General features: G+C 43.5%; 1 protein-coding gene across 3 annotated transcripts in view; it reads right to left on the minus strand.

Annotated features, from left to right (window-relative positions):
- Positions 1 to 370: 370 nt before the first annotated feature.
- The window catches only part of GPT2 (glutamic--pyruvic transaminase 2), a 68,282-nt gene continuing 53,623 nt past the window's right edge, over positions 371 to 15,029 (minus strand). For 2 of the 3 annotated variants that reach the window (XM_075940194.2, XM_075940192.2), the window contains exons 6-12: positions 11,926 to 12,169; positions 11,175 to 11,254; positions 9,284 to 9,420; positions 7,911 to 8,085; positions 5,216 to 5,371; positions 3,984 to 4,096; positions 371 to 3,414 (exon numbers count right to left, since the gene is read on the minus strand). In XM_075940194.2, coding sequence (XP_075796309.1) covers positions 3,324 to 3,414; positions 3,984 to 4,096; positions 5,216 to 5,371; positions 7,911 to 8,085; positions 9,284 to 9,420; positions 11,175 to 11,254; positions 11,926 to 12,169 — 996 coding nt within the window. In that variant the 3' untranslated portion in view covers positions 371 to 3,323. Of the gene's footprint in view, positions 3,415 to 3,983; positions 4,097 to 5,215; positions 5,372 to 6,175; positions 6,315 to 7,910; positions 8,086 to 9,283; positions 9,421 to 11,174; positions 11,255 to 11,925; positions 12,170 to 15,029 lie in introns of those variants that run through there. The other variant, XM_075940196.2, reaches the window with a different exon arrangement.

Genomic DNA, 15,029 nt, shown 5'->3' on the forward strand with positions numbered 1-15,029 from the left:
GGAGACTAATTCCAACAGCAAAAAAGTGTAATTTCTTTGATAATTTTAGTATTTTTTTTCTTTAAATGTGAATGTTTTGGCCTCTTGCATTTTTATTTTTAAATTTCTGTTCTGTTGTTAGAACTTATGAAAAGTGCCAGAGAGCTGGTAAATGAAGTGTTTTGTTTATCCATGCATAGCAACACAAGTGTTCCCAGACTACCCTCCCAGTGATATAATGAACATCTCTCCAAAGGTAAAAGTTTAGTTTAGTCTCCAGGACTCTTTGACAACACTGCCCACCAGCGTACCATTTTTGACTGAGGTTGCATTGTGGACATCTGTCCACTAGACATTGAAAGGAGGCCACTGATTCATTCCCTATAGGGCATGTTTTTGACAGTTCCTAAGTGCAGTCTGTTCCAATACTACTGTAAAGGCCAGTAAATGCTGTTGTAAGATATGTAGCAAATAATTATCTTTATCCTTAATACACTCAACCAGTGGACACCCTCCCCCATAGGTTGGGATCTACTGGTAGATCTTGAAGCCTCTGACAGGTGATCCTGACTGGTTTGGCCAGGAAGCTATCATGTGATGCCCCTCCACCCACTATCATGCTGCTCCTGCCCTCTGCCTTGGAGCTGCCCCTCTGGGAGCCTCCTGCTTGCTGTGCAGAGTGTGGGAGGGAAAAGGGTGGGGGCTCTGATGTTAGGGTGTCTCTCCTCCCGCCCCCCCATCTCCACATAGAGAGAAGAGGATGGAGGGAGCTTGGCAATGAAAATCTCTGTCACTCTCACACCGTGTGTGTGTCGCTGTCATTTTCTCTCTCTCTCTCTCATTTCATCTCCAGACCCAACACATACGTGGGGGGTTGTTAATTCTTTTACTACCTGGAAAGTGGGGTATTTTAGGTTTTTGACTGGTCTGTGCATTTCATTATTTTCATTTCTCTCATGCTTAAATTTAATTCTTTGAGTAGTGAGTTCTAAAATGACTAAACTGTTGTGGCTCGAGTCATTATCCCTGTGGTAACTGCTGTTCCTGGACATAGCTGGCATGTCCCTGCAGCCCCTGAGAAAGGCAGAGCAGGGGGTCTCCACATGCTGTCCTTGCCTGCAGACACCACTCCTGCAGCTCTCATTGATCAGTAATGGGGAATGGTGGCCAGTAGAAGCTGTGGGCTCAGTGCTGTAGACGAGGGGCAGCACATGGCACCATGGAGCCACGGCTGTACATGCCAGCTGTTTTCAGGAGTGGTGCAAGGCCAGGGCAGGAGTAAGCCTGCCTTAACCCCATTGCTCCACCACCCAGCAGCCATCTGTTAAACGGTGCCCAGCCAGAGCCTGCTTCCTGAATCCCTGTCCCAGCCCTGAATCTTCTCCAACACCCAGCGTCCTGCCTCAGACATGAGTCCCCATGCACCCAAATGCCTTCCTAGAGATTGTACCCTGAAGCCCCTCCTGGACCCCAATCCCCCATCCTGGGCTAAGCCTAGAGCCCCTCCCATAATCCAAACTCCTTGGCCCAAGCCAAGACCAGAGCCTGCACACCAACCCTCGTGAAAGTGCGTTAGGATAGGGGAGGAAGGACTGAGCAGGGTGAGGCCTCAGAGAAGGGGCAGGAAGGAAGTGGGGCAAGGGTATTTGGGTTTGAGGTAGATCTTACATTGCACTTAAATTAAAAAAGTGATCTTGTGGTTAAAAAGGTTAGAGACCACTGCTCTAGACTGACACATCCCTGTACTCGAGTCAACTTCCAAAACTGTAACTTCTTTATTAGCACCACATGCTGAGCCAGGTATTAAAAAGCAAAACAAAAAACCCCAATGAAACAATGGTAGTAAGCAAATAAGATTTCTAATTTACTCCTAAGTTCTCAATTAATGATGTGAATACATGAGATGCTGTTGCTAAAGTGTGATCTATACAAAGTACTCATGCAAAACTTGCCACGGTGACTTAGTACCTCCATGACTGGTAGTGGGAGTTTTCGGTTGTGTGTATGTGCTGACAAAAGGTGCCAAACTGACAGCCTAACTGTTTTTGTATGTTTGTCTGCTAAATAAGAATGGCACAATCAGAGCCAGCATCTCCGTAATACTGTGCCATCGTACCTCATCCTGTTCTGGAAGAACCCTCTCTGGAGTTCAGAGTGCCAAAACCTTCATGTCCATTCAGCCTTTACCTTCCCTGCTGAAGATGTCGGAAATAGTAGTTTATATGCTATGGACACTTCTGCTAGGAACAAAACTGAAACCAACAATTCATTTCCTTTAAGCTACATATAAACATTTGTCTGATGGAAGCTTCTTTTAGTCTTTACAGCGTTGGGCTAGATTCAAACCAATAACCAGAAAAGTGAAAGAGTCTTACTCCCATAACTAATCATCCAAAGAATCATTGTCCAAAGATCAAGAGGTGCTGCAATTTTAACTATTTTTGTGCTGGACCTTCTCATTTTTAAGACTTAACAGTGTTCACATTGGCTCTGAAGATGGTTGCTTACAATAGGCAATATACACAAATGGCATACGTGGACCGTCTCCTCAGATTTATTGTTTTCTGAATAAAGTGGTTATGAGATGGAAATACTCAATGCTATTGTTCTCTAATACTGGTCTACTTTATTTTGAATTGTGTGTAGATAAACTAGCTTGTCATCATAATTAACCGAGTTTCAACTTAATAAACCAAGACTGAAAAAACACAATATATTGTATGCACTGTCTCTGCCTTCAAAACTGGTGATGGTCCACTCAGATTTTATTTAGAAATAATATAAAGTTCAAATGCAATAGAACTTAGCCACACAAAATGATCTGCAAAAGATTTTTATGAACATTCTAACAGCTGCCAGTTTGATCAGATCTGGGTAACAGCTTTAGTGTATTCTCATAACCAACAACAATCCAACCACACCCAGAATGTACATTTTAGGATTTGGGGGGTAAAATCTAAGAGGGGAAATGGATATTTCTAAGGAAATGTAAGCTATCTGCAATTCTACTTTGTAAAAGGTGATGATATGAATAGTTTTCATAGGTGACTTTCCTCCTCAACTAGGCCAGAAGTGTAAATCAAGAATATAATTTCCAATCAAGGCACAAAGTAGTCTGCTAGACATTCCCCCTCCCAACCGCCTCTCCAAAACATTAAAAGGTAGCAATATCTTCCACACCAGATATTAGGTTTAATTGTTCAGGAAGAAGTGTAAGTTTTACCCACATATGGGCTCAATCTGTAGTAATTCAATCAACTAGATGAACAGCCCATTCTCAGCTCACATTTGTTCATTTTCTATATTTGCTTTGGGGGAGGGGGGGCAAGGACTCTGCATCTTTTTCATGCATATTCTTCAAGAAACTGTATGTGGAAGTCTTTCACTTTCTCCAGTACAATCTTCAGCTTCTCTACTGGAGGGAGAATGGTCATTCTGGGAAAGAGGAGAAAAACGGTAGTGTAAAACATTGGATACGATACATTTGTAATAAACATCATTAATTTAAGAAATGGAAACCAGAAAGAGACACACACACACCAGATATAGTTTCCAAATGGTGCAGAGAAGGTAGGTAGAACTTTAACTTCCTGCAATCCACTTTGAAAAGGATTCTGTTATTTTCTGCATTTATGTTACAGCTACAGTTACAGTGTACATACCATATTGTGGTTTTGGCTGACCTGGAGAACCGCAGCCAACGGGAGCTACAAGGCTCTGTGGCAACGAACACGTTAAGTAGTGGAGCAGGCCTGCCAGCAGCTTGATCTGGCAGCCCTGCGATCCAAATTTGAAATAAGCTGAGGTACTGCTTACCCCAAGTCACTCTCACAGGCTACGTCTAAACTGCAGGCTTTTTGTGCAAGAACAGTTGTTCTTGCGCAAAACTTGTCGCGCGTCTACACTGCATAAACGTATTAACAGTTTATTTATTTAGTAAAGAGAGACTGTAAAAAGTTGATTCTCACAATACACTGTAATTTGCTATTCAACAGATACTGCACCTGAAGTGGTAACTTCCTTCTCTTTGGCCAAATCCACTGCCAGGTACCACACAGATTCCAGTCTCTTCCAAAAGTTTCATACAGTAGAATAAATCAGGTGCCATTTTATGAGCCTGAGAAGAGTTGGAATTTTGGAGTAATTCTTCATTTTCAGATTATAACATGAAATCATACTGCACAAGATACACTTCTTATGTTCATTTTTCTTTCAAAATATTTCTCTTGCATTTTCTGACTGCTTACAACATTTTCTTCACTAAATGGATTAACAGTAACTCCCACTGGTGGTGAAATGAATCCACTCCCCACTGGAGGATCCCAGGGTTCAGCAGAACAGAATTAGCCAATTACTCTGTTTTTATATAATTATTCCCTTCTTTGATTGACTGCACCCTTGAGATTTCTAGCAACAGATTTTTTGGTGTTATAAATAATTTTACCAAAGTGTCTAACAGATTAAAGATATTTTAATATGTGATGAATTAACTCATACATTCCCATTCTTATAATATTGCCCAGAATACAGATACATAGGATATGTCTACACTACTCCCTTAGTTCAAACTAGGGGGGGGGTAATGTAGTCATACGGAGTTGCAAATGAAGCCCGGGATTTGAATCCTAATCCGAACTAGCTAGTCCGTGCCGCATGTAGCCGCGCGGCACGGGGTCCCAACTATCCGGCATTTAAAAATGGCGCCGGCCGGCTTTATGCAAATGAAGCCCGGGAAATTCAAATCCCGGGCTTCATTTGCAACTCTGTATGACTACATTACCCGCCCCTAGTTCGAACTAGGGGGGTAGTGTAGACACACCCATAGACATTCACATTGGATTTTTCCAAAACATCTGCTGAGTAGTAAATCATCTTAATAATAATTTGGAGGAAATTCTTATATTTTAAGTTAGTCAAATCAACCTGTCAAAGCTATAGGCATGATTCAGAGACATTATTTCAGATCAGACCGCTCACAAAAATCTCCATTTTTGGTCTCAGTAACACAGGTATACCTATTAAAGCCAATTAAAATTTGCATTTGTTTAGCTGAGAGCAGACCTAAGCCCCAATCAGAAATAAATTAGAAAATTAAGGTGCCACATGTTTATTAGTGAATTAATCTCTTGGCAATAGTCAGTCCTTGTAGCTGGAAAGCACTTGTTTTATTCTAGGATATACAAATTCCTCATTGATAGCAACCAGTAACAGAATAAGAAGACAAAGGCTGATTGACCTTTGCTGCCTCAATGGCTTTGGAAGGGATAAATATCCTTGGGAAAGCATACATAGCTCCTTGAAGTGGATTGCAATGAATTCCTGGCACTTTATTAAACATATCTTCTGTTAGCTTGGCTTTTTGGGCAAGATTGTTCAAAACAGACTCCTTTTCCTGTTAAAAAAAGGAGGGGAAGGGGAATAGAAAAGGGTTGAATTGTTTCTTAAATAACTAATTGTGATAGTAAGTTAGTTCAACAAAGTTTTCTTAAACTCACTCCTTACTAGATGAGAGTTAAATAAGACTATATAACAAATACTCTAGACAAACGGCAATGGACCAAGTGATGTCAATCATAATGGAGCAGTCAAATCTAGCATACTCCATCTTAAATACTTGCTGCAGGAAAATGACAAAAGAGTATGTATTTCCTATCACTGTGGTGCAACACTGGATGCAAACCTAAAGGTTTAACAGGGTTCTAGCCTGGGCTAGTTTTGTCATATATAATTTTTCCCCCCACAGAATAAAACCATTTTAATTTCAGTGCCATTTTCTGCAGATATGTGCTACACAATCAAAATGCCCCAAAACCCTGGATCTTCTTGGGTTCTGTGGCCAAGAGGGAGTTCTGCATGTGTAGCAAAGCAGATGCTAAGTCACTGCTACAGGCACTAGCCTTGCAAGGCCCAGAATTCAAGTGCGAGCTCTAGTCCAGTGGAAATGTGTGGAGGAGAGGTGATATTTTTAAGGAAGTGCCATTGTGAATTGAGCATTTGTGAAGAGTTCTGAAACAACACTTCTGGGGGGACATTCCTGGAATTCTCTATTTATACACAGAATAAGTAGGTCAACCTTTTCAAACTATATTTTCAATACGCCTCAAGTATGACCTGGAAAAAACAATTTCCAGGGATAAGAGAGTAGTTCAGTCCCCAAATTCATTCAGTTTGTGGCACTTCTGCCGAGACTACCTACAAGGGTGACGACTGTAGCCTTTGTGAGGGGAACACTTGTCCATTTGGAACAACACTGCGAAACTCCTTTCAAAAGCTCGCTCAATAGCATTCTTCAGATGATGATGACTTTCAGTCATCGTCAATGTGGGCTGGTGATCCTAAGGCAAAACAGGGTTGTCTAATTAATATATTGCGCTATTCAGGCCACCCAACAGGCAGTAGTTAGGAGCTAAAACAGGGCTGGGCAATTAAAATGGTGGCAGTTTGCCATGGTTAGCCCCTGGCAGGCTGCCACCACTATATTTACTTACACCTCCACAAATATGGGCGATTGTAGCACTTGTTGGCCACGGATTGACATTCCTAGCCCATGGGAGCTGTGGGAAGCAGCGCAGATCAAGACGCCGCTTCCCACAGCTCCCATTGGCCAAATATTGCAACTCATGGCCAACAAGAGCTGCAATTGCCCAGACCTGGGAGGCGCAGCTAAATATATCAGCAGCAGCCTGCCAAGAGCTAACCCTGGTGATCCAGATCCAGGCTGCAGGCCAGTATTTGCCCAACCCTGAGCTAAAAAGAGCGGTCTTTAAAAATACTTTAAAGTACACACAGACATTCACTAAAACTACTAAGACCAGCTACTCATATGTTGTTGGAAAGATCTCTAATACTCCTAACGGAAGGATTGACTTTGCATATAATGTGAAAACCCTTTCTTTTTAAAATAGTGGGCCACATTTATCCATTTTTAACTCCAGGAGCTGAATTTGGTTGAGCATTTGTACAAATTAGGGATATTAAATGTCAATTAACTACTCGAATAGTCAATGAGATTTCCATCAACTATTCAATAATAACGTCCACGTTCTGCCTTTTAAAAGTTTGAACGTGCCATGAAGCCCGGGGCCAGGGAGGAGTCCTGCTGACCCCAGGCTCTACGCGGGAGCTTCCACTTTGAAATGTGCAAGAATCCGCAGTGGGGGCTCTTGTGCATTTCAAAGTGGAAGCGCCACATGGAGCCTGGGCTCAGCAGAGGACTCAGTGTCCTGCGCTGGCCCCAAGCTCCATGTGGGTGCTTCCCCTTTGAAATGTACAACATTTCAAAGTCAGCCGTTGCTGCGCCCCTGCCCCCTCCCATGGAGCTGGAACTGGAGGGAACCGGCTTTTAAGCTGGGTCCCTCCAACCCCCCCTCCTCTTCCCCACTTACTATCTCTTTGTGATAAAGACAACAAGGGAGGGAAGTGACTAGCGTGTTGATGATCTGATAAGCTTTTGCTCATTGGACAGTCGACTAATCGATTAGTCACTTACATCCCTAGCACAAATTAGAAGATTCTATTCTTTGTTCAAATAAGAATTCAGTATATAAAGGTATTATATATCTTCGCTTATATAATCACTCTCATTTAGTAGCTGAATTTCTCCTGTGCTCTTTTTCACAGAAACCAGCTTCACTGAGCAGATGCCCTCATTTGCCACGGAAGCCACAGGGAGGAAAAGACATTTTTAAAAGAAGATGACATCAGTAAAAAGCCACAAGCATGTGATGGAAGTGCTGTGGCTCTTTAACAAAGATTGTTAAGCTGCTAATACAAAGAGTATTTGAAATTACTGTAGTCCTGTTGGCCAGTGTTGTTGTAGGGCTCTATCATAAGGAAGGTTGAGAGGGTTGGTATCTTTCTGTATATTTTCATCACACCATGTAATATAAATGGGACAGGGTAAGAAAACTACAAATCATGTTAGAGCTGACCTTGATGAACTGTTTATAAGATTCTTCCCCAGGTACTGGAGGATTCACTACAATATCCATAGCCGCCTGTCCAGAGACTGGAGGACAGAGGCGAACAGAGAGAAGTTTAACTAGCTGTCCTTTAATCTCCGGATGCAAGTTAATCACCTCCATATAACCCCCTCGGTAGCCGCACCTGAGGATACAGTAGACACAGAGAGAGAGAGAGAGAGAGAGAGAGAGAGAGAGAGAGATAGATAAAAATAAATATAATCTGGAATATTAATTACTGAAAACAACTCCAAAAAAGGAAAAAGAGGGAGCATCCATCTGATATTAATTATAGTGTCTTGCTTAGCACCAATACATGTAACCTGCATTTGTAAACATCTTGGCTGCGTCTAGATTGGCATGATTTTCCAGAAATGCTTTTAACGGACAAGTGTTTCCATTAAAAGCATTTGCGGAACAGAGCGTCTAGAATGGCACAGACGCTTTTCGGCAAAAGCACTTTTTTTGCAAACCGCTTCATTTGCAATTGCGATGTGTTTAATTTGCATCCCCTTTATGGAAAAGGGATGCAGTCTAGACACAGCCATGGATGTTTATTCTTCAGAGTGGAGCATACAGCAGAAGCTGATCAGGAAACTGGCATTTCTCTCCCCTACTCTTATCCCCCGGCACCTCCAAAAAAGAAACAAACACATATATCCACCCCCTCTATAGAATCAGGCTGATCCAGTCAATCTTCAATTGGTCAGTAGACCAGAGGTCCATTGTGCTGTCCATAGTAGGCTGCATATGCAGACCCGCTGATGGTGGTGGTGGTGGGGCATTTTCCCCAGGGCCTGGCAATACAAAAGGGCCTAGCGCTCCCAGCCACCCCAGCTGTGGCTGGAGCCTCGGGCCCTTTAAATCACTCCTGGAGTGCTGCACAGTGGACTCTGAGCAGCTTGGAGGTCTAGAGGAGGGAAGGGAGGAACTGCAGTCTGGGCAGCATTGAGGGCTGGCTGCTCCCAGCTCATCCATTCTGCCTGAGGACATGGAGCAGGGGCCTCTCCCCACCTTTCCCAGGGGCCCAGTGAGTCTGTCACCCCACTGTGCACACATAACTATTTTGCAAACGTATTAGTGTAGGCCTGGAGGGGAGGCAAGTCTGCGATAGGTGCTCTCTTTTGAGCAAGTACTCCACTAAATAAAAAGTCTGCAAAACCACTGGACTAGCCCATAAGTCAGGTTCCATATATAAACTGCATTTTCCTTATTTACTAGTTGTTCAGTAACGGTAACAGAAGACACAAGATGACAGTGCACTATGCTTGCTTGACAAGAGGAGGCTACTCTACTAAATACTATGCCGGGGTGATACAATAAAGAAATGAAGATGGACGTACTCGCCCATGTATCCCTTGGAGGTGGAATGGAAAGATGCTAGCTCTACGTTGTTGTAGTACTCTGGACCCATCTCATACAGAACCTTTTTGAAGGAATGAAACTGACATTCTTCTGAATAAACGTTATCTTGATAAACCTACACAATAAGAGAATTACACTATGTCCAAATGTGAATAAATGACAGCATGTTACACAGAACAGAAGTCTCTAAAGAAAGCTTAAAAGCATTTACAAAACAGAAATTTGTTACAATTACTTCAAGCACAAAAATGTATAATATAGCTTATACCAGGGGTGGGCAATAATTTTTGAAGGAATTTTGGAATTTCTGAAGTGGTCGTGGGCTGCCCCAGAAGGGGCGGGGCCTCCGGTGGAAGGGATGAGGCCAGGAGACTTCACAGCCTACCAATCCTGATTGGCCTGCAGGTGAGGGAACACGTGAAGTCTTAGCCCCCACCACCACCTTAGCCCTGCAAGGGGCGAGCAGCGCCTAGAGAGAGTTTTGAACAGCTGGCCGTTCGCTCTAGTACCATGTGCCCCTGGCGGGGTGAAGAGACTTTGTGCGCTCCCCTGTTCCCTGGTCTCGATTGGCCTGGGGGCCAGGAGCCCTTTCAACTGCTGCTATTTAAAAGGCTCCTGGCTCCAGCTTCAGGAGTTGTGAGCCCTATAAATAGCAACAATTTAAAGGACCTGAGCTTTCTGAGTGACTGTTACCACGTGGCCTGGCAGCCACTTGGCAGACACAAGCCCTTTAAATGGAAGCAACTGAAGGGCTCGCGCTTCCCAGGCTCTGCCACTAATGGGGAGGCCCGAGCCTTTTCAATTGCTGCTATTTAAATGGCTCATGCTTTCTGGGCGGTTCCTACCACATTGCCTGTCAGCCACCCAGAAGGCGCGAGCCCTTTAAATAGCAGCAATTGAAAAGGCTCACACCTACCCAATGGCTCCCAAGCAATGCATTAGTGGCGGAACCGGAAGCTGCTGTTGGCTGGATCAAAGTGCTTGGCAGGCCAGACCTGACCTGCTGACAGGCAATTGCCCAGCCCTGGCTTGTCCTATATTTAATTGAGTAGGCCTTGCAAGAAGAGTACTGAACTCTGCTTTTCCATAACTTTTTATGTTTTTTAATCTGCGTACTCAATTCCCAATCCCCATGGCACCTGTGCTCCAGTTTCTCTCCTTTAAATTATCTAAACCGATGGTTGTCAGCCAGTATTGTGTAGGTCAAGAACAGTGTTCCCTCTAACATTTTCCATCCATGAGCAGAGTGAGTTTTGTTTTGTGCACCAATATTGACATCAGGTGCGCTAGTTAGAATGTGTGCCACCATGGCAGCCCTTGGTTACTACAAAATGTATGTATGTATGTATAAAAATAAATATTAAATTGTTATGTAAGAAAAGATACTAAAACAAGGAATGATTAACAAGGTGCATGACCTTGTTTTAGTATCTTGTTTTAGTTTAACAAGGTGCAACCCACCCACCCTGAAAACCACCCAGCTTGGAACCCGTCTCACTTCCACCCAATCACCAGCCCTGATCATCTCCCCACCACCACTCTCAGCACATCCCGCCCACTGGCAGCCCCACCAGGAGCACTTAGTAAACAACGAGAAATCCTGTGGCACCTTATAGATTAACAGATTTATTGCAAGATAAGCTTTTGTGGGCAAAGACTCACTTCGTCAAACCTGACGAAGTGGGTCTTTGCCCACAAAAGCTTATGCTCCAATAAATCTGTTAGTCTATAAGGTGCCACAGGACTTCTTGTTGTTTATGCAGATTCAGACTAACACGGCTACCCCTCTGATACTAGAGCACTTAGTGTTTTTGCTGTACTCAAGGTGTGTTCACTTCAAAAAGGTATGTAGTTTTAATGCTCTACTACCTCATCAGCCAGAAGAAAGAGTTGTTCCTCCCAAGCAAAATGTATAACATCTTCGATACACTTTCTACTTTGAACCTGACCTATAATTTAAAATGAGAGAAGAAAAATTGCAATTCAGGTTAATTAATAGAGAACATGTAAAGTCTTTCGGTCTAAAACCAGGAAGGTTACTACCTTTTCAATAAGTTGTCCCTCTTTCCGTTAAATAAAAAATAAAAATAAAAAAAAAAACGATGGAAGGTGGGACATAAAACTCATTACAATCCCTTATATACGCTACACAATATGATGAGGGAGGGGAAATCCTCAGCCACAAACGCTTCAGGTATATTGTCTAAATTATAGAAGACAACAGTGAATTTATGAGATGTTAATTTTCAGACTTGTCAACAAATTAGTCTTCTTTATATATGTTTTTTACTACAGTTCACACATTCTTTTACATGTGTGAAAAACCTCTCACACATGAGGTATGCCCAAACCTCTCACAAAATACTTAAACTTGAAATAAGTTCTCTGAGGTTAGGCTTGCTGGCTTAGCTGGTAAATTATTTCAGTAAATTAAAACATGTCTAACTAAGTTTCAGGGTGACAAATTGTTCATATGGTAGAAATCCCTAATTTTATCATTGAAACTTGGCCATACATATCTAATAAGTCACAAGCAAACCCTAAAAATGTACAGTAAAAAAAAAAAAGAGGGGGGTGAACAAAATAAATTTTGAAACGTTTAAATGAAACAATTACAGACCAGTGGGATTTCCTGGGTTGATGATGCAAAGGACCTTTGGATTACAGTAGGCTTTGGCTTCATTCAAGGAACGACGAAGTTCATTCACATCTAGTGCCCAGCAATTCTCTTCATCCAGGTAATAGTTCACTTGAATGGCATCTAGTTCAGATATGGCTGCTGAATACAAGGGGTATTGTGGGATTGGGATCATCACTCCAGTTCGGGATTTCCCTCCTCCTGAGACCAGAATCTTTAGAATAGTCTGGGAAAGTTGAGGAATTAAAAGAAGACGAAGAAGAAGAAAAGATGACAGAACAATTTAGAGTATATTCTGCTAGAAAAAACTTGCTGTGTGACTTTCTTCTGCTCTATGGAATTCAAGGCCCTTGGCAAATTTCAGTTAAAGAGGTACAAAGTCACAACAAGCCTTTATGACAGTGACACTAGTAGTTCTACATTTCACACCGTTAGAGAGAGAGAACGTTAAGGACTTTTATAACAAAAATTACACAGAACTTAACAATGCCACAATACAACACCAAGAGTTCTTTAAAAATAACCAACAACTGCCCTCATGCTGTAACTGCCAGCTGGAGCTGAAACCCATTAACTACAGCTTATTCACTGGCAAATTCAAAAGACGCCACAAACGCAGTACTGCTATAACCAAGTATGGCTGTACTACGCAGATGCACTCAGTGTTGCTCGGATCTTTAAGTGAAGTAATGGGTTTCGGGGTTTGTATGGAAAATAAAAGGAAAATGTACATGCTTTAGTTAAATTATTGTATTTTTAAAAAATGAAGGAAAAATAAGTTTTTATTAATATGGGAAGGAAAGTGATTTAAACAACAAATAGAACTTGTTGACAGACGGTATTTGCAATTTAGCTAATAAGGGGGTGGGTGCAGGAGTGAAGGCAGTGGGCTGGGAGTGCTCATGACAGGAGGTGGAGTAGGGATGTAAAAGAGTAGTTGATTATTCGACAACTCAATAAGCCTAGACTTACTGGGTAGTTGAGTAGACCACTCACATTTCCCTCCCACCTTGCTGCCTCTATATCAGAGGCACCTAGATGGGAGCGAAGCAGGAGCTGGTGCCAGGGGGAGCCGGTTTAAAAGCTGGTTACCCCCAGCACCATCTCCACGGTGCGGGAGCAGAGGATCAGGGAGGCAGAGGCGTAGCAGCACTGTGGCTCTGCCTTTTAAATGTTGTAAGAGCCGCACATTTAAAAGGCAGAGGCCAGTGGTTTGGATCCGTCTTGCACCAGGCCCCAGACCTACCCCCACTGCAGCTCTGCAGTTTAAATGTAGTAGAAGCCAGGCTGCTTGCACATTACAGAGCCGCAGCAGCCCCTTATTGACTAACTGTGCACTCGATACAAATTGTATCAAGTACACGATTAGTCATTTACTTGCTACTTAGTGTCCTTGGGGTGGAGGGTGCTGGAACGAGAGCAGGGTGTGGGGGCCCAGGGTTTGGTGAGGAGGTTCAGGTCAGGTGAGGGGGTGGAGGTGCAGAGGTCAGGGCACGGAGCTAGGAGAATTGGGAGACTTAGGGAAGAGGATGGAGGATACTTGAGTGAAGGCAGGGGTTGGGGGGCTGAGGACACAGGGTTCCATGTGGAGGGGCCTTAGGACAGGAGGTGGAGGGTGCCAGAGTTAGGGCAGGGGGTGGGAGGTCTAGGGAAAGGTATGGGGGTAAAGAAGTGAAGGCAGAGAATGGGGGCACTGAAATGAGGACATGGAATAGAGGCTCAGGACAATGGGTGGGGGTACAGGACTCAGGGCAAGAGGCTGAGATGCTGGGGGGCAGAGCTTACTGGGGCCACCCATGGGGGTGAGGGTGGTGCTGCTTTGGTAGCCAGTGCCACACTCCCTGGATGGCAACTCCTCCCGGGGGGCCAGGGCTCCAGGAGCTACCCGTGGCCTATCCAAGGGATTGAGGGGGAACAGGCTCCAGCAGCTGTCGCTGGTCTACAGGCTGTCTGAAAGGAGGGCAGGAGGCCAGGGGCTGCCCCAGCCTGCAGTGGCCCCACCCCCTTAGCTTGCATACCTGCAGCCTGTCTGGGGCCGGGCCATGGTTCCTGCCCCTGGCCTCTCTTGGGGGACGGGGCTCCTAAGTGGGGCCACTTATCCAGTTTGGTGGTACGTAAAATGGCAAAGCCTCAGCCCTGCTGGTCACTCTCTCGGGGGTATGGCTAACCCCAGTGGTCACTCTGCATATCGCTCTCACTTGTGGGCTCAGTGCCCCCCAGTAGCCACTCTCAGTTTCATGTCTCTCCTTTTTGTGCCCCTCTCTTTCCATGTTATGGAAAACAGTCCCATTCCTGGCACTTCCTATTTTCCTGGCACAACCAAACCCTGACCTTGATTTAAGTAAGGATAAGCTGAATACCAAAGTTGGTGGTCCTAGCTCTTGTCCTTTAGAAGTTTTTGAACAAATGAACTTGCAGACAGACACAGACAGACAGACACACTGACAGACAAACCTCTAAAATATACATAGAGATGCATTATATCTGAGAAAGTTTTATGAAAAAACGTGATGACACTGCCAAGAGAGCTCTTGGAATTGCAAAGTCCAGGGAACCCATTACTCAGGGTGAATCAATGAAACTGCTGTAAAGCAGAGAATTGAAATACTAGACTATGCCACAAGATATAATTTCAGAAAATGATTTACAAACTACATAAAAAAGTAAAAATAGAGCTACAGCAAAGCAAACGGGAGGACATCTATCTTCAGTAAGCATGCAAAGAATCAACATATACTAGTTATCTAGTAGAGATGATCTTCAGCTGAAGAACAAACAAAAACTGCTTTGGGAACATTTTAAAGTGAAATGCTTAATATAAGGAGGCTGGCTAATTGAAGGTGACCCTTAGTGCAGGTTTCACTGACTCTACCTAACACATGGTTTTCTTAAAGTATTCAATAAGAGCAATGGCTCTCCAAGAATTCTCAGTCTGTGGGGCTCAAACAACATTTTCTAAGACTTAGTGTCTACATATTTTAGGCTGGGCTATACTGGAGATTTAAGATGGCTTAACTACATTGCTCAGGAGTGTGAAAAATCCATACCCTGAGTGGCACAGTTAAGATGACCTAGCATCCAACATA

The sequence above is a fragment of the Pelodiscus sinensis genome, chromosome 12 (genome assembly GCF_052426305.1).
Source record: "Pelodiscus sinensis isolate ZL-2025 chromosome 12, ASM5242630v1, whole genome shotgun sequence".
Classification (NCBI taxonomy): domain Eukaryota; kingdom Metazoa; phylum Chordata; order Testudines; family Trionychidae; genus Pelodiscus; species Pelodiscus sinensis.